Here is a 23,547-nt window from a genome sequence, read left to right as displayed (position 1 = left end):
GAAAAGTGGTTGTCTTCTTTTTTTTATACTGAAATGGAAGTGGTCTTTTTTTTTTAAAAGAAAACTCTGCAGACCAAAGTATATGAAAATTTATACACAGATTCATTTTAAAGGAATGGTTCTAATATTTCTCTGTGTCCTGGTACTAAATGATCCATGGACTGGTACGGGCCCTCGGCTCAGTGGTTGGGGGGCCCCTGCCCCAGCAGAAATTTAGTTTATTTTTTTATTTTATTTTACCAGGAAAGTCCCACTGAGATTAAGAACCTCCTTTTCGAGGGAGTCCTGGCCAAAAGAAGCATAGCCAAAGTTAAAAGAGTTGCAGCACAAACATTAAAACTTTAACAGAGGATTTGACAGTAGCCATCATTGAGCACCTTCTAATCAGCTAACATTTTAATAAACAATAAGTTAAACATTTCAGAAACACCACATGGAAAAAATGTCTTGAACCCTGAGCGCTTAGCAGACTCAGCACCAGCTGCCGCACTATATCTATATATTTAAAAAAACAACCCTATTCTGAGAAATAAAGGGGTAAAAAGGCGCGCGGCTCCGTCCTCTCCGTCCTCTCTCCGGACCTGATCGATCCCTCCCGATCCCGCCGCGTGCCGCCGCGTGCCGCCGCCATAAAAGCGCGCGGCGGCTCATTGTGCGGAGGGATCTGACGCGGACTACACCCTGCCGCCGCCTCCGCCGCCTCCGCCGCCTCACTGCCCTGGCTTTCTTCGCTGCCCCAGCCTTCGCGTTGGTCAACGTCGGAGTGTGGCTTAGATTGGAGACTCTAAATTCTTCTGCAGACATTTTTTCTCCCCCCTCTCCATTCCGACTCTCTCTTTTTTGGGGTAGTCAAACCTTCAAAGCTTTAGTGTGTGTTCCCTTTTTTAAAAGAAAAAATATATAAATATATAGCTTCAATTTCTTGAGTATGTCTTGGCAAAGCTACGTGGAAAACCTGATGGCCGATGGCAGCTGTCAGGATAGCGCCATTGTTGGGTATACTGACGCCAAATATGTTTGGGCAGCGCATGCCGGTGGCATTTTCAACAGCATTACGGTAAGGAGAAAAGTGTAGTGAGTCTTGTTAGACCGTGTCGTCTCTGTTGAAGGTGTTGTGGGTGTCCGGCGGACGAAGGGCAGAAAACCGTTACTTCCCCGGCTCTGAATGACTGCAGAGCTAACGGTGCCGAGCTAGGCTAGCGGGCTAACTAGCTTATCAGAAGGTGGCCTGCGGCGGCTGCCGCCTGCCAGGGACACCTTGCGGGATTAAACCTCGTGTGGCAGGTCTTCAGTCGCCGTCTTACTGCTGGACCTCCAATCTTTTTTCTTTTTTTTTTGCCTTTTAGTGAGCGATAAATGGTGTTTATTTTATTTTGTTAAAGACTGCTCCAGCCGTGAGCCCGTTTGAAGCCAGCAAGTAGACGGTGTCTGGCAGACGCCGCGCATGCTTTTGTGTGCACGGCGGCTTCAATTAGCTGAAGTTAAGCTGCTACTTCACCGGCTACCTGTAGGCAGACAGCACTGCCTCGGCTAGCCTTCGAGCTCAGACCCTGAGGACCTGCTGGAACAATGGCAGCCAACTGCTAGCATGTTAATTTGAACAGAAATGGGGACTGACTTTCATTTAGAAACCGACTACTGCGCCTTTTCATCTGTGGGTTTCACTAGGCTTTTCCTTTTGTTCCCACTTAAAAAGGTAAATGTTACTTTAGTTTCATATAATACTGCGTCAGGGGTAAGAACTGTACTTCTATTAAGTAGTTTGCTGCTTTCATGTACTATGAAAGCAGCAAATGGCCGACATTAAAACAAATTAACATGGGTAAACTTACTATTTGTTCCTCTTAAACCACACAGAAGCAGCTAAAATGTTAAAATGTTGTTTATAAAGCTCATCTCAATTATAAGTGACGTCACACAGTTAATAAATGAATGAATTGGTCAATACTGGCAGGAAAGGGTGTTGCTGTGTGAGCCAGTGTTATCTCCAAGAAATTTAGTTTTAAAATGTCAGTAAAGCTAAAGCCCAGAAAATTGCATTAACCTATTTGTCATGGCTGTGAAGTCCATTTCCATCTGGCTGACTTCTTAACCCAAGCATAGAAAAACTGAAAATGTTGACATGAATGTAAAGCTTCTCGCCTTTCCTAAACTCAGAACCTGCGTTGTTTTTGTTTGTTGTTGTTTTTCCCTTCAGGTTCAGGAAATTGACGTCCTAGTCGGCAAGGACCGGGAGACTTTCTACACCAACGGTCTCACTCTGGGCTCAAAGAAGTGTTCGGTCCTCAGAGACAGCCTCCAGGATGACGGGGACTGGACGATGGACATCAGGACGAAGAGCCAGGGAGGAGAGCCTACGTACAACATTTCTGTAGGAAGAGCTGGAAAAGGTAAATGAGGTCCATGTCCGTTGTGTCCGTAGGTTCAGGCGTTAGGAGGGACCTTGAATAGGATCTTAGCAGTGTTGTCACTTATTGATATTTAGGTTTTAAGAGGCATTACTGAATTTCTGCAGGGAACAGTGGTACTAATTACACAACTAAGCCATAGTTGACTCACCTGGCAACAGTAAACCTCACATCCTGTAAGGCTTTCAGGGAAATTCTAGATAATATTCTCCTTTTTAGCTTTAATGTGAAACTCCATATATAGTTTCCAGAACTGAAGCCCGAACCCTTTTTAATACTTGAAACAAATTGACATTATGTAAAAATATTAAGGGTGGGGAGACTAAGTCCCATTCTTGCTTAAAGGGATATTCTGGCTATTTTGACGTCGAGTTCTGTGGAGAAGTTTAGGTTGATCTTGCCTTCTTGTAGATGGCTCTTCGAACAACATCAGTGTGGACAAATGGGGGTTTTAATTCTGATCAGCTAATTGCTGCCATCTTTAAAAACGACTCCACTTTCAGAATTTTGTAGCCGTTTATGCAAAAAGCTATTTTCTTCACGCTTACACGTGTCCAGTTTTTTTGCATCGCAGGGTTCTTCCAGCAGAAGTGTTGATATTCCTGCTGGAAGTCCTCAGACTGCACTGGAAGTGTCCTGCTGTTCGTGCCTCCCGTATAACCACACCAACCATGTAGCGTAAACTTGGCAGCATTGTGAAAGTTTTAAAAGGACATTTGCTCGAACCATTATTAAATCTGAGCCTGGAGTTGTTTTTAAAGACTGTAGCAGTGCACTTTAATATCTGTTAGACAATCTTAATCCAACAAGACTGTTGAGCTATCTACAACAGGTAAGATGTTGATAACTGACACAGCATATTGCTTCACAGTGGCAGGAAAAAGCTTTTTTTTTTTTTTTTTCTTTTTTTTTTCAAACTGGTCCAGAGTGGTAAATTTTAGGTACCTCTTCATTGTTCTGTAAGGAACCTCACACTGAAAAAAAAACAAACAAACTATCCCTTAACCTTCCAACATTTCTTTTTCCTTTTTTCCCTGAGTCTATTACACACGTTAAAGTTTAACCTACAGCCACCCACTGAGGTGTTACAGTCGGCACAACACTATAAATGTACGCTGCTTCGTGTTTTTTAGTTTTAATGTGATTTGACAGACTGAGCTGGGCTGCCATCTTATTTAAAAAAACCTCACCTAATTCTCTGGCTCACCAGTTTTAGTTTCAGCTGTTTTCTGGTAAAGACTCTACCATCTTGAGGCTTATTAAGAAGTCTTAAATCCAAAAAAGCAGAGTCACGTGAAATGTTTAATTACGTTTAATTAAACTATCCTGTTGCAGAAACTGGTCAGATTTTATAAATAGCTTTAAGTACATTTTAGTTATCTTTTCTTGCTTGAAATGTCTTTCCTTTTTTATCTTACTACTTCTTAACTATCCTCCTTTTTTTTTTTTTCTTTTTTTTTTCCTTTCCATCTTTTCTCTTCCAGTTTTGGTTCTTGTAATGGGCAAAGAAGGGGTCCATGGAGGCGGCTTGAATAAGAGGGCTTACGCAATGGCAAAATACTTGAGAGATTCAGGCTTTTAATGTTTTCAAGCTCACGCAGATAAAATTGAGGGACAAAAAGAAGAGGAAAAAAAAATAAACCGTATTGCTGTTAAGATTTCTCCTACAAGCAGTCAAATGTCTTGGAAACTTTTAATAGCAATGAAGAGTAAGATGCTGTGTCACCTTGTGTTTTTTTTGTTTTTTTTTCCCCTGCTCCCTTCATCCTGCTCGGGGCTGGGGGAAGGCTCTTCAATTTTGTTCATTTTCTTTTTTTATTTTATCCCCCCCCTCCCCCTTGTGTGCTCCAGTATTGGTTTTAGTCATGGGAAAGGAGGCGGTCCATGGTGGAACTCTTAACAAGAAAGCACATTCAATGGCCGATTACCTGAGGAAGTCTGGATACTAAGCAACCTCGCCACCATTCTTCAACCTTACGGCCCACTCCCGCTTACCATGTCGTGTTGACACTACATCTGGGATACGGTGGCACACCCGGTCTACTTTCATACACAGCCTTTCGTTGGCCCGCTTTACCATTGTGCTTCTCATGGGTTTTGACACTACAGTGATGGTATGTTCATTGAGATGTTTAAAAAGGAAAAATTGCAAAGTTAAATAAAAAATGTTGGACAAATTTAGACTGGCCTTTAACATCAGCTGGTTTGTAGAGGACGAACACATGTAATGGTGGTTCCAGTTTGTAAATGTTTGCCTTTTGTGACCATTATTCCAATTGGCGTCTGTTCCCTCTGCCCAGTGTAGCCAAAATCATTTTCTTTTCGTCTTCCTCCCTCTTCAGCTCTCCATTAAAGAAACAAGACTCCTCCTGAAGCCTTGTATCTGTGTGTACTCATTTACCAGCTGCAGTTATTTTTATTTCTACATTTTACCCTCCCGTCACATGATTTTTTTTTTTTGCTTGTGAATGTGGTCTAAAAAAAGGTTCACAATGTGGTGTTGGGCTGTTAACACAAATAAGGTCATTATTGCTAAAAATTGGTCCCGTCTTGAAGTCTCAGTGGACATTCCATCTCTGACAGCTCCGACACCAGTCATCTCCTGCTGTTTTTTAACACTTGTAAGTTTGCCCTCCCACTTGGACCAATTTCCATCCGAAGAGGGTCACTTCAGCGTATTCTTATTGTAGAGATGTGCTGTTGACTGTAAACCCTCCCCTGAGACGACTGTACAACACAACTGCTTCTTTAGACTTCAACACTAAAACCTTTCACCACCTCTTTAAGTTCCACTAACTTCATTGGTTACTAAAATGGCAGTGTGAGTTTTGTTTTCCAACAGTATGAATGCATTGACTGTAAACCGAGGCTGCTGGGCTCCAACACTTTGGAATTATTTGCCTTGTGCTTCTAGTCATCAAAGGTGTATTCTCAAATCGTCATAGTATGGTACTTAAAATCTATTTAAAAACAATGCTGTGTAAACTAAACATATTGAAAATGGTGTTGGTTGGAAAAAGAACATTTGTAAGTTGTCTTGTGAAAATTTTTCTGACAATAACTGTGTATTTTGTGCCATAAGAAGGAAAAAAAAAAATTAAATATCTGATCTGTTACTACTTACGAGTTGGCTTTGTATCTGCTGCCCTGGAAAGAAATAACTTTTAATGGCACTTTCTTAAGGGATATTTTGGCATCCATGATCTCCAGACTTTGTGGAACATGTCCAGAATTTCAAAAAAAAAAAAAAAAGTTTGCAATATTTTGTCTTCTTTTGAGATTTTTCTGTCACGAAACAATTTGAGATGCCATGAATTGAGACATCTTGTTTACAGACAGATGAAATAAAAGTTGATCCAACCAAAGGTGAAGCTGGTACGTTTCTTTTTTTTTTGTTGTTGTTCTTTAAATGCCTAAACTGAAGAACTCTTCTAGGCTGTATGCCAACGACAGGCACAGAATGGCTAATATTTCAGCTGGATCAAAAAAAAGTTTCTCCAAATTCAAAGTAAGTCTATATTTAAAAACAAACGAACAGAGTAAAACCATAAAAAGTGGAATAATCCAAGTGTTTACATGAGAACAGTATTGATTTGCAGTAGTTATAGTTTAGCAAATTAATTAAAAATTACAATGGACAAAATGGGCAAATTTAAAAGTGTTAGTTACCTACATTTCTTATTCAACTTCTTTGTGAATTAGATCTAAAAGATATGCTTTTTTCTATCAGAAATTACAGCTTTTGTCTTAAATTAATCTGCACTGAATAATAAAATATGTAATGTGCGTTTGTTAATTACAATTAAAGGCCTAGTAGTCCTTGAAGCAATTCTTATTTCCTGACACTCATTTCTGTTGGCGTTTTAGACTAAGATCATCTTATGAGAAATGAGTTGAAGCCGTTTTGTGCAAACCTTGTAAATGATTTTGTGTGTGATCTCATGTGATGTTACAAAATTCCAATAATGTGCTGAGGATGACTCGGCTACTACCACATCAAACTTTAGCTCATTAGTTGTGAAGGCCATCTTGAATTGGGGTAACGACAACAATCAGTCGTAGACGTACATCTAATGAAGACTTTCAGGGTTTCATTAAAATCTGTCCAGTGGTTCAAAAGGTATTTCGCTAACAGACAAACATTTTCATCTGCGTTCACCTTTCAGAGGTTGATGATAAGCAGACAACTTTAAAAGGATGCTGTATTAGTGTGGCACATTAGTCACTTATATATATTATTATTATATAAATATATTATTTAGACCTGCCACCGAAGACAAATGAGCAATATTTGTGCCCAGAACAGTTTTTAATGAAAGGTTATCACTGGAGGGGACTCTGCAGCTGATTAACCTGTGAACAAAACCCAATTCAAGATGGCCGCCACAGCTGAGGACTATAACTCAGTTGGTTTTACAAATATTGAGCCAAACGTTGATGTGGTAGTAGCTGACAATCACCTGAGCAAAACCAAGAGGCAAACATCCATAAATTAGCACTCACTTATCACTCTCATTCTGATTACAACTAATGTAGATTAAACCAGGTGTCATTTCATTTTATGTGAATATTAAAGTGCTCTTTGGGGCCCCCTGCTGGTCTGGGGGCCCTAACCAGCCACTTGGTTAGCTTTGTATAGAACAGGTTAGCCAAGCCTTAAAACAAACATTGTTTTAAGGCTTGGCTAAATTTTACTTTGAAAGGTAACAGTGCAACATGTAGCAGTATGTTTCAATAAAGAAGGCTTGAACACTGTGGTTAAATGGGCTATTTCTGAAATTATGAAGTAGTCTTCTGTGGGAAAGTTATGACTGAGCTGAAGCTGAAAGGAACTGAGGAGTAAAAAAAAAAAAACAGCTGAAATGAGCAGAATTAGCATTAGCAGGTAGAATTAGCAGAGCAGAATATGAGCAAATCCAGGGCTGAATTAGCAATTAGCAGGGTTGAATTAGCATTAACAGGGCACAATGTTAGCATAAAGCAGAAAAAAAATCTAGAAGAAAACTACTTTTTTTCTAGATTTTATTCACCTTTTTTGTAGGATTTGCCATTCTTCAGTCTCAATTCTGTCCATTTTGTATATATATGTTCCAAATTTTATGAGCTAGAAGACATTTTGAAGTATCCAGTAACCTGGGCCATACTCCAGTACTTTTTTTTTTTAGTATTTTTTACAACCCTGAGCAGAATAAATCTAGTCCAGACAAAAGTTAAATAGAACACCCAAAAGTGCTTTCTGATTAGCTCGTAAAAATCTAATAAGGTCTGTTTGTCTGCTGTGTTGGCAAAAATATCCTACGGCCCACTGGTGATTTACATCTACAACCGATTAGCTTTTGGCAATTCAAGATGGTCGCCACAGCCAACCAATAGCACACAGAGTTCCACAACTCGGTTTTAGAGATACCGAGCTAAAATTTGGTGTGGTAGTAGCTGAGAGTCATTCACAGCACATACAGCAAAAAAAAAAAAAAGGAGGTGGGCAATATACATTACTTTAAAGAACGGGAGGCCTTTACTTTTAAAAATGTTTCTTCTTGGAGCACAACATGTAAGAAACATCTATCATAAAGTAAACTTCATTTAAAAGTCTGAATTACTGTTACTGAGCGATCATGGAAGGCCGTAGAATATTTGTTTTTCAAACTTTTCTCTCATGCAGCCTAACAGTCCCCCTCAGCCCAACTACCAACACCTGCAGTCATCAGGTGTTTGGTCAGCCATAATTAGGAGCAGCGTTCGAGCCCTGGGCTTCAAACAGACCTACTAGGAGCATTACTTAGCTTTTGTGAACCGCTGCTGAGGCATTTTGCCCGTGTGCAGTGCTGCTTCTGGTCGTTGTTTTTGTGCTAATGGCGTGTAGAGCGAACGGGGGCGGTGTTGTCGTAATATGCTTGGGCCTTCTCGTGTTTGTGACCTCACTTTGCCACTGTACGAAAATGACCAGGCTTAAGGCGCTGGACGAAAAAAGAGGAAACTCGGCACACGCCCGGAGTCCGGCTGGAAGAAGCCGCCAGCACCATGGAAGACTCTTAGTCGGACGAAGCTCACAGCGAGCTGCTGAACTCAACGGGACCAATTCCACAGAGAACGTGCTGGATGTGGTGACGGACTACCAGGCAGATATGGGTACGAATGTTTGTTTTTATGATTGCGACATTGAATTCCTGCGATTCGGCTTGTCCAATGTCTGCTATATAGGTGTTTGAACTTGTGCAAATCTTTTGTTTTAAAGGCTGGTGGCAGAAGACAGCACACGACCACAATGACTGGCCGAGGTCGGATATTGCGGCAACGCAGCGCCTCCTTGAATCTGAGTCGAAGGTTGAATGCACGCGAGACTCCATGAAGCTTCTTGTCCATGATGCTGCCTTCACCCCTGCAGCTCTCATCTTTGTAGACAGGGGTGAATGTTTCCGTTTTTCCCGTTCAGTCGTGCATTAATCATTTAACGCAGAAGTATTTTTGTCCTGTGCTGATAAATCTCTAACCCTCTCAGGTCACTTGTCTCCTCTGTCTCTGGCCAATTTGCCTACAAGCTGTGGTTATACCATCAGGTCAACCCAAAGCAATTTGGTCTTGGTGGCACCGTATGATGGCTGCTTTGTCGTCGTCGAGGTGGGTTTTCCATGTTCAAAACGTACTGCATGTTTGAACCCAGCCCGGTCGATTTTTTTCCAGCAGGAACTCCGCTTTCTTCTGGTTCTAGGAGAACAGCTACGTTCTTCCGCTGCGCTGGTGGGGCCTCCCCGTGAGGATGTCATGTCCTATGATTGAACACGTGTCATCGGTCCCTCCGATGGTCACCTGCCACGGCGAGGGGATGGTTGTGCAAACCGAGTGGACCAGCTCTGCCTCTGAAATCAAAGCAAAAGGTAAGCTTTTCTGCTTGAGTTCTCGTGTTTAGTGCAGTGCAGGATCTGTAGGTCAATTAAAGAGCAAAGGTCAAAAATATAAACAAAACAAAAAAAACCCTGAACATTAGTGCTCCTGTTTGAGTAATTATTTCATGGAAATTATGATATTCAAGTCATTTATGCTTTAAGACGTGACGAGTACTATTTCTTGAAATGCATCATAACCTCTGAGGCTTGGTGACGCTTGCATAGAGCAGCATCGATAACGTATCACTTTGTCATCTGACTTTATAACTTAGTGTGGCTTGAATGTGTCCAAATAAACAAACAAAGAATATGTCCCACTGTACAAAAGACTATCTAGACCACACATGTCAAACTCAAGGCCCACGGGCCAGATCCGGCCCTCTGTAACATTTCATCCGGCCCCCAAGATAAGGTTTAGATTTCATCAGGTCCGGCCCTCTAGTCTGGGACAGATCGAGTCTCTGATTCTTATTTTGCTTAAAGAAACTGAAGTTTTCTCCTGACAGTGACTTAGAAGCCAACAATATATAGTTTTAATTTCTGTCTGATCAGGTTTTTGTTGATGGCTTTTTAAAAAAATCTGTTTTAATGTTAAAAAAAATAATTTAAAAGCTGAGTGAGGCGTAAGAAATGACGGCTAATGATGAGCTTTTTGAAGTTTGATCTAAATTCTGTATAATCTGTAACTGGGAAAAGGTCAATGATATTTCTATATGGATGATTTGACATAATACATCTAAAACTAATTAATTTATGTAATTTTTAATAAGTATTGATCGTGATTGGCCCTTGGCTAGGACCAAATTTTTAATTTTGGCCCCCTTGCGTCACTGGGTTTGACACCCCTGATCAAGACAAAGACCGTTCTGGGACGTCAGCATCAGAGTTCACACAGTCCCTCAATAAACATTTTTAGAAATGTTACTCTCTGCCACATCTATATCCACCAATAACGTGAATATCTCCAGTAGTTGATACCAGTTGTGGTGAAAATTCAGTGAAATGACTAAGGAATAAACAGGAGCACTGACATTTCCTGCTTTTCACATGGAAATGGGTCAGTCTGCGATTAAAGCTTGAACTTTATTCTGACTGACCTCTGGCTCGATCTGCAGAGGTGTTTGTGATTCATGTGTCTCTGCACCTCTGCTGATGCCTTTCTGCTTCATGTCTGAATGACTGCAGTTAAAAACGAAAAAAAAAAAAAAATCCTAGGCACAAACAGCCATCATTCTCTTTCAGTCTAATTTACTGTGGGGAAACGGTTTAGCTGTAACTAAACTTCAGGCTGCATGTGTTTTTTGTAAATGACTAGAAAAGATATTGTCTAAAAACTGTTTATTTTTATCAGATCATAGCCACAATTGTTGGGGGTGGGCTCCACATTCTGCCCGTTTTTGGTACACAATTAGTTAAAGGACATCTGTTTGCTGTTGCATTTATGAGGAACTGAATTATTTAATAGTTGGGGACACCTTTGATTGGTCTGCTCCTTGAAGGTTTTTTTTTTTCTCCTCTGTAGTATTGATTTGTTTGTTTGCAGTAAATGGAAACTGGGAGTCTTTATTGACAGCTGCGCACAGATGTGCATTTGGAGTAGTCGAACATCCTGAAGGCGTGGTAATCTCTGTACGCTACGCCCCCTGCCTGGGGAAAAAGGTCCGTTTTATCATTTCTACCTCGCTTTTCTTCTTTTTAAATGAAAGCTCTAGCCATACTGAAGTGGGTTTCTGTGTAAAAGGTTCTACATTTTGTTGAAGATGGCTTTCTTGAACAGCCTCAGTTTGGAAAGTTCATGTTTAACAGGACTGAGCTAATGGCTAGCCCAAATGTAGCTTAGACCATAGCTGATTTTTGCAACCCTTCAACTGCAATTCATGCAAATGCTATCCCTCAGTTTTGCATTACAGTTATATCTGCAGACCCCTGGATGCTCCAGAAGTGCTGCATGTGGCTACAGGTGGTGCTACTTATGCTTGCAAATATAAAATGCCATATGAACAGTGTAATGCAAAATTAACGGCAATATGAAAGTTGAAGGAAAAAAAGGTGTTTGCATAAAGTATGAAACTTGAGATTGGAGCCATTTCAATCTACTTTGGTTTGTAGATGCATTTAGACTAGCTGTTAGCTCATCAGTCCTGTCAAAAGAGAAATTTTATTTCTCCCAACTGAGGCAATTCAGGAGGCTACCGACAATAAATACTTTATTTAAAAAAAAAAACATTTCAGTATGGCTTGATTTCACCTTATTTTTAGGCAGAAAATTAACTTCCTGACGTTTGTCCACAGGATGGATTGTACACCCTCGCGCTTGCTGTGGATAAAGAAACAAAGATTTCATGTCCATCATTATTGGCAGCTCATATAGAATCCACAGAAGACCCTGTACAGCAGAGTGAAAAGCCAGGAGGCTGGGTGTCTCCTTTCCGTACGCCACAGCTTCCTTTAACCCCTCGTTCTGGTCAAACTGGCTCCCAGACTCCAGACTTTCCTCAAAGCCCAGAAAGTCCTAGCAAGCCAAATCAAGTCCCAAAACAATTTGATCCATTTTTTTACTACAGTTTTTTTTCCCCTCACTTTACCAATCCAGAGACCACCCCTACTAAACAGCCACTTATCCCTACACCTACAAAGTCTGCAGTTCCTCAAACTACAGATGAAGGTTTCCATCGATTTCCCTTTTATCAGTCACCTGAAATGCTGCCAACATGGTCACAAGTGACTAAATCGCCACCACCTAAACATGGGGTTGATCAGTTTCAATATCAGTTTAATCTTTCACCTCAGTTTCCTCAAACACCTGTAGAGCCACCTGCAAGCTACCCAAAAGGTGAACAGAAACTCCCAAACCAAGTTTATCATACACAAACTTCACCTGAAGCTTATTCTTATCCACTGTATCTAGAAAAATTACCAGAGAAACCTGAGAAGCTGCATCCCACAATGTCTGAAAACGTGCCATTCCACCTCATCTGCACCCAAGGGACGACGGCTTCAAAACTTGCTGGTGCTTCTCGGGGCCAAGTACCCCAACCATTTTACCTCTCGTGCAGCCAGCGGAAACTAACCTTAGAAAACGCTGCTTCACAGCAGCCACACCCTAAAATTCCTCAAGGCCAGGAATACCAGCCGATTTTCTTCTCATGCACCCAAGAGACACAAGCTTCAAAACCCACCATCTTTCAACCGTCACACCCTGAAAGCTCTCAAGGTCAAATATACCGATCATTCCATGTCTTGTGTGCCCTATTAAGACAATCCTCACAGCCCGCTGTTGTTATGTGGCCACAGCAACATGGAGCCACCCAGAGCCATCGATATCAAGCATTCTTTCCCTACTATACCCCGCCACAGTCGACTTCTAAACCAGCTGACGTTACTCAGCCACCGCAACCTGTAACCCCTCAAGGCCAAGTATACCATCCTTTATTGGACTACTTTACCCAACTAAAGCCAACTCCAAAACCTGCAGTAGCTCTGCCACCAAATCCCGCAACCCCTCAACACCAAGTATACCAGCCTTTATTTGACTACTTCAGCCAACTAAAGCCAACTCCAAAACCTGCAGTAGCTCTGCCACCAAATCCCGCAACCCCTCAACACCAAGTATACCAGCCTTTATTGGACTACTTTGCTCAACTAAAGCCAACTCCAAAACCTGCAAATACTCAGCCACCACAGCCTTCAACCCCCCAGAGCCAGTTATACCAGACGTCTCTTCACTTTCCCACTGAGCCAAAGCTGTCAAACCCCACAGTCTCTCAGCCACCACATATAGACGTCACTAAAGGCCCTGTTTACCATCCATTCTACAACCCGCAAAAGCCTCAACTTCAGTTTCCCTCGAAGCCTTCTGAACCACAGCCTGAAGGCTCTGACAGTCAAACGTACCAGTCTCTGTACACTCAACCAAAGCCAGCTATAAACCCCCCACGTGTTCCTCAGCCATCACAGCCTGCAGCACACCACCAAATGTGCTTGTATAATCAGCTGTTGCCTGAAAGCCAACTAGCTAAGATGCCAGGTGAAATTATTCTAGGAAAAGTATATGGCCCTTGCCAACTGTCTTGGAAAGTAGGTGCCGAGACGTCCTCAGTCTTGAAACCCACTTCTCGTGTTCTGCCTGCGCACTGTCCTCACGTTTGCCCATCTGGACTCTCTAATTGTTGCCTCCAAATTGCGTTTCATCAGCATCTTCATATTTCTGCTGGACAGGAGGATAAAGATGACCCTCGGTTTTATACGAGTCAGCCGCTTTCTCGAGAGGTATATCCTGATTTTAGTGGGAGCCTGGAAGGTGGGCAGATTCCTCAAAAGCTTTCAGAAGCGGCAATATTGGAGTCTTTAGGAGCCCGCACCTCTGCTCATATTTCACCCCCCTGGGGCCCTTGGGCTGAAGGTCAAAAACCAGAGTATTTCCAACCACCAGATGGCAACCCCGCTGCACTACCTAGAAGTAGTCCTACAAAGACTGCAAATCAATTACCAGTTTTCCCTTATTTTGTAACTGATTCATCAAATCCCCACTGGTTACTTTTACCCCAACATTTTGGGCTGCCAAATGTGGAACAGAGGAAACCTGCAGGCTCCAGTGACCCCTCTGAACTTTGGGCTTCAGGTGGTAAACAGTTAGAGCCAAGGGAGCTATTTAACATTGATTCTCCTCCACAGCAAAACAGCCAATTCTTAGCTCAGCCGACCCACTCCAGGCCTAGCTTCATGTCTTATATCAACCAACATGGCTCATTTATAGCAGAGCAACGAGGCAAACCGAACATCGAGCAGTCACTGCACAAACCCAAACTTAAAAGTTCATCACATCACTTCAAACGTGCACTAGACAATTTTTTCTCTCTTCACTACATGCCTCAAGATGCTCCGAACTCCAATCGGAGCAACTCCAAAGCCCTCAACGACTCCCAAGCGCAACCTGACTCAAATAACTCCACCAAACCAGAGCAAGCCCTGAATTCTCATTCAAGACCACAGAGCTATGTACTGCTGCGACACGGTCCCCCGAGAAAGCAGTCAATCGGTTTCGGTGACGACTCTGTAGATGTCAGAAACCTGGTTCACGTTTCAAACTCTAAAATGGAAGAGCTTCCTGGGCATCAAAGTACCAATCAGAATGTGGAGTCCTTGCAGGAAGAAAGCCAACAGTTCAAAAGGGCAGAGGAAGAAGAATCTACTCCTTTACTTGACATAAACTACATACAGAAGCTCAACAACGATTTAGATCTGCCATTTTCTTCTGTCATGGATGACTCGGATTTAGTATATTTGCCCCCTGAACAATATTTCAGTGCTGCACAACTGAAGCCGGAGATTCTCAAGTCGTTTGAAGACCTCTGGAAATCCTTGACACCTTCAGACTCCAGCCAGTCATTTGCAGCCCACGTTCCAGGTAAAAGGACATCTTCAGCAGAGCAGACCTAAGGTTTAACTTTTTTTTTTTTTGGTTTGTTTTGTACATTTAAAATGTTCTTTTTCATGTTAAAGTCTTGTGCCCATTCTCAGATTGAATTTCGTGTCTCTTGCAGGTATGAATGAACCCCTCGGAACAGAAAATGGAAATCTGAACCAGAACAGAGCTGCCTTCTAAATAAAAAAAAAAAAAAAAAAACAATTTAACCTCTTCAGGCTTGTTCTTAAATGTGCTTGTGTTGCAGAATTTTTCTTCAGCAATTGGGACCCAAATCCACAGCACACTTGCAATGTCTCTTTGTAAGAATAATGACTTTCCCCCAAATTTGCCATTTTTCTCTTGGAATTGTTTGGCCAATAAATCCTTTTTAAAACTCAGGACGTTCCCATTTTAATATTTGTCTTTCATTGCTTCACCTTGAGCTTTTGAACGTTAACCCATTTGAGTAAACAGACCTGTTGGAATGGGCGGGTACTCCCACGGTCCTGTTTTTTACAGCCCAAATGGGTTTTTCCACTAATTTCAAAACTATTTGTATGCATGAAAAGTCATGTTTGGGAAAAATATTAAACTATGATGAAATGTCTGGCTGTATAACATACAACATTTGCAAAAAGTACCCCCCCCCCCTATTTTTTTATTTTTGAACTGCTTGTGTATGAGAGTCATTGGGTTGATGGGTATCTGGAGTCAAACTGACTAAACTCTTTTCATTAAACCTGTAAAAAAGGCCTTTAATTCATGTCCTTTTGAAAGCACTTAAAATATATTGCAGGTTAAAGACTTCAAGAAAATACAACCAATGAGTAAAAACAAGGTTTTATTAAATTTATTTAACGGTTTCATGCAAATCTTTTAATTTCAGAAATTATTTTCCGTCCTCGAACGCTCGTAACATCAAGCATTTGATTCTTTCTAACCTAAGTGCATTTGCATTACGCAGTATCTACCTACCACAGCACAAGCTGGCATCAGTTACTCTACTAGTACCAGTGTAGTTGAAAGAAGCAACTATTGAGTCTTTGGGAGGGGGGGCCTCCTGAACGGTTTAGAAGAATCGGACTCTTCCTGGACATGCCTGAACAGGATGAGTCTTATCTGCAGGCACGTCCCTCTTCACCTTCATGTGGATCTCTGCGCTGGCCGAGGCGTCCGAGGCCGAGGAGGAATCGTCAGTGGTTGGGTGGTGATCGACGGGCGCAGAAGTGACCGTTAGGGCGGGAGCTACAGGGACGACTTCGGCCGACTCTGACGATTCCGCAGACAAGAAGCCACTCGTGTGAGGGTCGTGGAGAGCGGTCAGCTTGTGGTGTCTCAGCCCGTGCTTTGGGGACAGACCACCCAGGTGGATGTGTGGTGGCTGGGCAGGCTTGGCAGCTGCGGTGCTGTTGGCGTCCACAAGAGGTGCCTGGGGAGGACAAAAAAAATAAATGAAGATCTTTTTTAAAAACTGAAACGATTCCGATCACCAGAAAATGTTTGATCGTTTTACCAGAGTAGAAAACATCTTGCAGGTCACTGCCGGGTCGCTCACACCTTCAGCAGTACAAATTCCACGGGCCTAAAAGGAAAAAGACATTCCTTTGCTTAAAAAAGTTAGCATTTTCTATGACCAGGGTTGAACTAGAACTCCTTCAATCAACACAAATTTGAGCTCCAGCTTGGCTACTAAACCAGTGCTCTTAAACTGATGGCCTGTGGGCCAGTTTTGACTTGGAAGGGGGCCACTGCTGGTCCATGGAGGCATTTAAAGCGTCCGTTTTCCAAGTCCGCTTTGCTTTTGAGACTCTTGGGGTTGCAGTTGTTTTTATCTAAAGGTGTATGTTCTTGTGACATACAAATGTTTTCCAACAATATTTATATACATAAACACACATACATGACCTGCCAATCAGGATCTTTTTCTGCAACTATATCTCCAGAATTAGATTTCTCAGTGAATTACTTTATAATTTAGCAAAAAAGTTTTATTTTTTGTAAAAATGTAAATGGATAGATAAGTAAACAGGCTAATCAGACCTAAATCTGACCTTAAATTGGTATAAATGTTCTTTAGCTTTATTTTTGTACTTACAGCCATAGGGTCATTCAGAGCCACGCAGGTATCATTAACACAACTGGCCTCAATGACAACAAATTCTGTGTTGTACTTTGATCCACCAGACACGACCTGAAAAGGTGTCCAGAAGAACAGATGTTAAAACGTGTGCGTGCGTGACATTTGGTTCAAACGCGTAGAATAACAGCTGACCTGTGCAGAAATCCTTCCAACCTCCATGAGGACGTATGTCACGTTTTCAGTCATGTTGTTGAGCTTGGTCAGAGAGGTTTGAACAAAGTCCAGCCCTTCAGTGTGATTGAAGGGAAGAAGGGAAAAACAGCCCAAACAAATGTCTTCCCTGGATTCTGTTCAGTACCCAAAAACAAAAAAAGGACACATGGATGTTTTTAGACACAGGACAGCTGCTCTGTGTCTTGAATATGTTAGACATTTGTGTGTTTAAGACCCCATCTATACTAGTCAGGATACAGAGTTTCTACTACGCTGAGACCAGGAAATCTGAGGGGTTTTTTACTAACAATTTTCAATTAAAGGGCGTCTGTCATTATTTATCTCTGAGCGGGCGCTGAAATGGTCAACAACCAGAAAGAGACTTTAAAGGTTATCAAAGAAACGAAAGGTTTTGGAAGTATGTGCTTTCTCTGTATATCGACATAAAATCATACGATCATTGTTGCCAACTTGTAGCACGACATGTTTTTTTTTTAGCATTTTTTATTAGAATCATGTGGATGTAGAACAAATATTAATGGAGAATAATATATTTTTATTTTAAAAACTATATTCAGAGTAGTATAAAGGGGTCCTACGAGTGAGGTCATTAGCTTTTACCTTCTGTTTTACATTTGAAGGCTGTGACAGTCAGAACCCCGGCAACCTTGTTCAGCACCATGTCACAATCCCCTTCGATGGCCTACGAGAGAACAAAGAGTCAGTCCAAATGGCAGCTGGGCGGGAAATATATATATATATTATATATAAAGTCTGGTCACTGAAATGTTCTGTCAAACCAATAGCACCTCATCAGCCATAGACAGTCTTCGTCCAGGTTAGGCTAAAGGCTAACGGGCCCTCGTTTGGCTACCCATTCGCCTAGCCTGGATGAAGACTTCTGCCCTTTCCTCCACGCTCTGTGCTCTATGACTGCTGATGAGGTATTCGCTGTCTGACACTTCAGAACTGTCCCCTGTCAGTTCTGCGTTTTGTGATCCGGACTTCGATCGTCCCTGTGTTCAGCTAAGTCGGTGCATCGGGTCTCACCGTCAGATGTTTGGCCCTGACGGTGCAGTTGTCGACAGGCGTGGGGTCCAGCACATGGCAGTCGGTCTCCAGCAAGTCGACCTCCAGGACGTAGGTGCTGTTTCCGTCAGGCTGAACGGGGGGAAATCAGACAATGCGTCGCATTTTAGTCAGAGAACCTTCTTCACATGCAGGATGCACAAATTCTGGTGTTTTGAATGGTTTTCTGGTTGAGTGCTGTTTTTAATACTTTGCTACATATTGTTTAACCTGAAGGCTAATAAATCTGAGCATCTTTAATGTCTTTGGCTCTAACTAACCGTCCTGTACCCCGTGCTTACGTACCGCAGTGTGGACCTTGATTTCTTCAATCCTGTTCAGCTCGTACTTGTAGCCGTGGGTGTGCTGGCTGTTGAGGTAATCCCGAGCCACCAGGGCAGCCTCCTCAACCTCCGGGGAGTCGCACGCGGGCCGCAGCACATTGACCTCAGCCCACGTCGCCCCGAGTAGTCCCAGAGCCACAGCGAAGCCCAGGAGATTCATCTCTGCACAAGGCACAGCACGGATGTCGGAGCGGAGGAGCAGAAGAAAAGGAGGAAGAGGCTGCGCTTTGGGAGCCTGCAGCGTATTTATGGTGCACTTTAAACATGAAGGCGAAGCCGAGTTAAATACCATGATCACCCCTCCTCCACGCGTCACACGGTGGGCTACTCTCTGTATCGGAAGAACTGCCAAAACAAATGGAAACAAAGTCTGGTGTGGGACAAGTGGCCCCAAGTTTAAATCAATGAGGAAACTTTACAATGAACGCACAGATCGGATCAGTTTATGATGTTTTAGTGAATGAAATCCTTCAAATTTGATCAAGACCCCTCGTCTTTTACCTTGACGTAACAATCATCCCACTGTGGATTCCAAACTTCACAAGCAATTCATCAATTAATGAATGCTAATTCACTTTTAAATCATATAATTGACTCCAAAATTATAATCTATCTCCAAATTAGCTGGTTCATTAAAGTATTCATTTTAAATTTGTCTTTTCTAAACAAAAACTGTACCTGTTTTTAATAAAATATTAATTGAAAAAATCAACTTGACCCTTAATAGCCACATTTTTTTGTTGAAAATACATTAGACCTACATAACAAACTGAAAACAATTATAATGGACGTGGCATTTCATTAAGGAAAGCATATCGCCTGCCACATTGCATGTTGGTGTTGGAGCAAAGATGGAATGTGGTCTGTTAATGCTCAGAGTGATGGAGATGACTCTCGGCTACTACCACACCAAATTTTAGCTCAGTATCTGTAAAATGACTGAGTTGGCTGTGGCATCCATCTTGAAATGGGTTGGCTACAAAAGTTAATCAGTTGTAGATGTACAACTTGGATTAACTTTTCTTAAATTACTTTCAGAAAGTTTTATTAAGAATGCATCTAGTGAGTCATGAGATGCATTTTTTTTCCCATAACAGACAGAGTTGACTTCAAGATCTTGCATGATCTAAAAGATCAAAGTATGTGTTAGGTATCAGTCTCAGCTACTATCATGCCAAACCTTAGCTCAATATGTGTACAACTATCTACAACAGGTTAGATGTTAGCTGTTCATAGCTTTTCCACAGAACCCCGTGTTAAAATTGCCAAAATATCTCTTTAAGTGGCTCATACTAGATTAACGTGATCTATCAGCGGACAAATATTCAATAACTGATTACCGGAGTGGGAAGCAGTGTAATCATCTTTAGTTTATGTAATAAACTATTTTTTGCAGTAATTTAAGGTTTAAATCACAAGTCATGCATTACTTTGTATAACCTAAAAGTATTTATAAATTGTTAGCAATGATCCTTAAACGTTGTGTGCTGATTATTGTTTTCTTGTCTTTAACTTTTCCAGACATTTTTTTCTTTTTCAGTCTCACTACTTCTGCATACTTTGTGCCATTTTAGCCATTCATGTATCAAAACGTTCACTCCATTCATAGGGAGGGGGCTGTGACTTCTGGTTTTTGTAACTTTTATATTCTTGGAAATCTTAAATTTTCTTTACAAATATTGTCCCTACAAAAATGTATTATCTTTTTAATTCCTTCAACTACTTTTAGCTACCCTTTTGCTTCTTTTAGGTTTTAGCTAGTGTTTTGATTCTTTCAGCCTATAGCTACTGTTCTGCTTCTTTTAGCTTTTAGCTAGCCTTTTGCTACTTTTATCTTCTTGCTAGCATTTTCCTACTATTAACTTTTAGCTAGCATTCTGCTTTTTTAGCATTGAGCTAGCATTTTCCTTTTTTAGGTTTTAGTTACTAATTTGGTTCTCACAGCTTTTAGCTAGTGTTCTGCTGCTAGTTTTTAGCTAACATTTTGCTACTTTAAGCTTCTAGCTAGCATTTTGCTTTTTTAGCTTTGAGCTAACATTTTGCTTTTTTAGCTTTTAGCTAGCATTTTGCTTTTTTAGCTTTGAGCTAGCATTTTGCTTTTTTAGCTTTTAGTTACTGTTTTGGTTCTTACAGATTTTAGTTAGTGTTCTGCTGGATTGTAGCTACTAGCATTTTGCTACTTTTAGCTTCTAGCTAGTGTTTGGTTACTGTTAACTTGTCATGAGGCTTTTGCTACATTTCTCTTTTAGCACGTCTTTTGTTACTTTTAGCTTTAAGCCAGTGTTTGGCTATTTCTCGCTTTCAGCTAGCCTTTTTCGACTTTTGTCTTTTAACCAGCAATTTCCTCCTTTTTTTTTTTTTTTTGTAGCCTTCAACTTTTTCTGCAAATTTTATCAAAGTCATCCAGCGCCCAGCATCCACACAGAGGTCCAGTTTGGTTTAATAATGTGGACTAAGCTGAATCGGACCCATTGTGTAAGCAGCTGTCTCTTTCCACAGAGGTCAGAGTGCAGCGCAACAAAGCAGGGCCCCTCTGTCAGCAGGGACCCAGCGACTGAACTCCTCAGAACAGGATGTTTGTCGATGGCAGGGGGGCGTATTTGCGCTCACTGCTGCCGACAACATGTTTGTTTTGTAGAAGACCATCTGCACAACACACAAGTGTCACTCCTGGTCACAACCAGGCGGCAAACAGAGACGCCGAACAGAATATTCTCAGGAAAAGTCCAACGTTTTCCAACACGATCAGGCGCCCACAAAGGACATGAAGGCAGATTTTAAACTGGAGAGATTTGGACAAATTCAAGGACGAATCTTTAACATATTTCAGCTGCAAACACATCAGATCTTGTTATCTCAATAGGAGGGGGCATATTTGAGGGTCAGAGACTGTCGGTGTTTTTTCAGATGAGCACAAAGGACATGAGGGGAAGCTTTTTGTTTGCATTTGGTTTCACTCAGAGTTCTTTGACACGAAAGCCTTTTCCTAATATTGCTGTGATCTTGTGTAAAAAAAGATAACAAATAAGATAGCAAATTATTCCAGTCCTCTTTTAAAAAAAATGTCACATGAAATGAGACAGCTGCAGTTAAACGCCTGACTGCAAGTCTTTAGTTATGTCTGCTCTGATCTGATCAGACTTTGTGTTCAGGCACAAACAGCTGCAGAATCAGACTTTTTCAAAGGATAGGTAGGAGAACAAATGAGCCTTAACCAAAAACTCTAAAAAAACAAAAGTCTAGTCAACACTGCTGAGGTTGCCATTCACAATAATTAATATAATTCTCTGTTTTTTAGACCATGAGATGCTGGAAAATTGGTACAAATTATAGAAACTGGTGCAACCTTAACCACGGTTAATCACTGCACATTAATGAACAGGCTGCATGATTTGACGGGAACCTCAGTTCTGTGTTGTTGTAATGGGAGTTTTATATAAACCTGATCATTTCTGATACGACTCAGCTGTCATGTGGGGTACCTCAGGGTTCTGTGTTTGGTTTACGTACTGCTGTGGGAAAAAAAGAGAGCACGCCTTCTAACCTCAAATGTGCAAAAACGCAACTGATTCCACCGAATCAAAATAAAGCTTCTCCTCTTTGTCCATTGGTTCAGTTTGGGCCGAGCTTCAGCTGTCCGCCAGTTGGTCTCGAATTTGGTCTATGGTCGACTCAACGGCTGCACGATGTCCAGGTCCTGTGGCAGTGAAACAAGCCCAAATCATCACCCCTCCACCCCCGTGCTGACATGCTGGGTTCAGATTTCTCCACACATCTCCATTTTGGTTTTATCTGTCCGTGTAACGTGGTTCCAGAAGTCTTGTGGTCCGTTCAGATGTTGTTTTCAGAGAGCAGAGGCTTTCTGCTGCATCTCATCCCAACAAGACATGCTGTGTTTGTTCAGTCTCTTACCAACTGTTCTGAACTTGAACTTTTCATCTGCTAACTGAGTCCTGGGTGTCAGGATCTGTGGGGTTTGAGTTGTTTGTTTTTTTATTATCTTCTGTGCTTGGTTTTCATTATTCAGTTCTGTTCCTGTGATTTAGTTTGTCCCCTGTGTTTTATATATGTTTGTTCTTATATAACACCTTTCTGGGCAACTCAAAGTACTATAAACACAATCTGGGGCCCCATTCACCCATCTCTACAAAGCTAACCTGAATGAGTCTATCGAATCTAATCAGTGTTTATAACTCCAATCATACATCTATGGGACGCACATAGGAGGCGATGTCTTGGTTCAGCGTCTTGCTGTGGGGCACTTCGACATGTGACTCCTACAAGGACCTGAACGTCCAACTCTCTCATTTGAGGACAACTGCTCTAACTCTGATCTACAGCCAACGGTGGTCCGAGAGGTTGTGTAGTTCTGTTTCTTGTGCCACTATTCTGGAGCTCAGCCCCCCCAATGAATAGTCAGCTGTGGCTCAGCAATTAGAGCAGTTGTCCTCAAATAAGAGAGTTGAAGGTTCGATTCCTGGCAGGAGTCATATGTTGAAGTGTCCCTGGGCAAGACACTGAATCCCTCACTGCCTCTAATGTTTAAAGCACTGATTAGATTCTACAGACTGACTTCTTCAGGTTAGCTTTTGTAGAGTGTTGTGTGGGTGGTGGAATGAGGGCACAGGTTGTGTTGTAAAGTGCTTTTAGAGACCTGGTTGGCTAGAAAGGCCATTAACTCTCCCTCAGTCCATCTCTTCAGTAGTTTTCCAGTCAGCCTAACACGCCCACTCCACCTGTCAGTCAGTCAGTCTCTGCCATCTCTTCCTCATCGGTTCATTGTCAGCTCATGCTGCAGCCTGGGTCACCTTGTGTTTCACTACGATCTCCATGTTATTGAGTTTTGCTGCCTCAACAGCCTTTTTGTTTTAGTTATATAAATAAATGTGTTTATTTTTTCAGAGCTCTTTGTGTCAGCCTGCATTCTGGGTCCGGTCCATCTACAAACCTGATACTGCAGAGCAGGGGTGGGCAACCCTGGTCCTGGTACAATACCAGGTGGCACTAGGGAAGAAAGATAAGCCGGCAGGGCAGCATGTACTACTAACATAAACACTGTTGACCAGTCCTCAAGGCCCACTATCCTGCACGTTTTACTTGTTTCTCTGCTCCAACACATCTGATTTGAATCAATGGGTGATTA

The 23,547-nt window shown here is 41.8% G+C and overlaps 3 protein-coding genes across 5 annotated transcripts; 2 read left to right on the top strand and 1 right to left on the bottom strand.

Annotated features, from left to right (window-relative positions):
• Positions 1 to 664: 664 nt before the first annotated feature.
• LOC108238345 (profilin-2-like) lies at positions 665 to 5,773 on the top strand. Of its 2 annotated transcripts, none has more exons than XM_017420360.3 (3): positions 665 to 1,057; positions 2,198 to 2,390; positions 3,893 to 4,194. In XM_017420360.3, exons 1-3 carry the CDS (start codon positions 929 to 931, stop codon positions 3,988 to 3,990), a joined length of 420 nt encoding a protein of 139 aa, XP_017275849.1. In that variant the 5' UTR covers positions 665 to 928; the 3' UTR covers positions 3,991 to 4,194. The 2 variants fall into 2 exon arrangements, with proteins under 2 accessions (XP_017275849.1, XP_017275848.1); XM_017420359.3 differs by lacking the exon at positions 3,893 to 4,194 and adding an exon at positions 4,260 to 5,773 and having other exon boundaries at positions 672 to 1,057.
• A 2,380-nt stretch (positions 5,774 to 8,153) lies between these two features.
• LOC108238238 lies at positions 8,154 to 15,097 on the top strand. Of its 2 annotated transcripts, none has more exons than XM_017420196.3 (7): positions 8,154 to 8,537; positions 8,644 to 8,814; positions 8,908 to 9,026; positions 9,118 to 9,283; positions 10,836 to 10,951; positions 11,585 to 14,732; positions 14,836 to 15,097. In XM_017420196.3, the coding sequence occupies exons 1-6, from the start codon at positions 8,261 to 8,263 to the stop codon at positions 14,729 to 14,731; spliced, it is 3,996 nt and encodes a 1,331-aa protein (XP_017275685.1). In that variant the 5' UTR covers positions 8,154 to 8,260; the 3' UTR covers position 14,732; positions 14,836 to 15,097. The 2 variants fall into 2 exon arrangements, with proteins under 2 accessions (XP_017275685.1, XP_017275684.1); XM_017420195.3 differs by having other exon boundaries at positions 8,155 to 8,537; positions 11,585 to 14,699.
• A 426-nt stretch (positions 15,098 to 15,523) lies between these two features.
• On the bottom strand, positions 15,524 to 18,669 carry LOC108238216 (alpha-2-HS-glycoprotein-like). Its single transcript, XM_017420164.3, has 7 exons — positions 18,367 to 18,669; positions 18,043 to 18,153; positions 17,614 to 17,695; positions 16,972 to 17,126; positions 16,795 to 16,890; positions 16,213 to 16,281; positions 15,524 to 16,128 (listed from the first exon to the last, which is right to left on the bottom strand). Exons 1-7 carry the CDS (start codon positions 18,562 to 18,564, stop codon positions 15,769 to 15,771), a joined length of 1,071 nt encoding a protein of 356 aa, XP_017275653.1. The 5' UTR covers positions 18,565 to 18,669; the 3' UTR covers positions 15,524 to 15,768.
• Between the last annotated feature and the right edge of the window lie 4,878 nt (positions 18,670 to 23,547).

The sequence above is a fragment of the Kryptolebias marmoratus genome, linkage group LG20, assembly GCF_001649575.2.
Source record: "Kryptolebias marmoratus isolate JLee-2015 linkage group LG20, ASM164957v2, whole genome shotgun sequence".
Lineage (NCBI taxonomy): Eukaryota > Metazoa > Chordata > Actinopteri > Cyprinodontiformes > Rivulidae > Kryptolebias > Kryptolebias marmoratus.
This window is presented reverse-complemented; position numbering and strand designations above follow the sequence as displayed.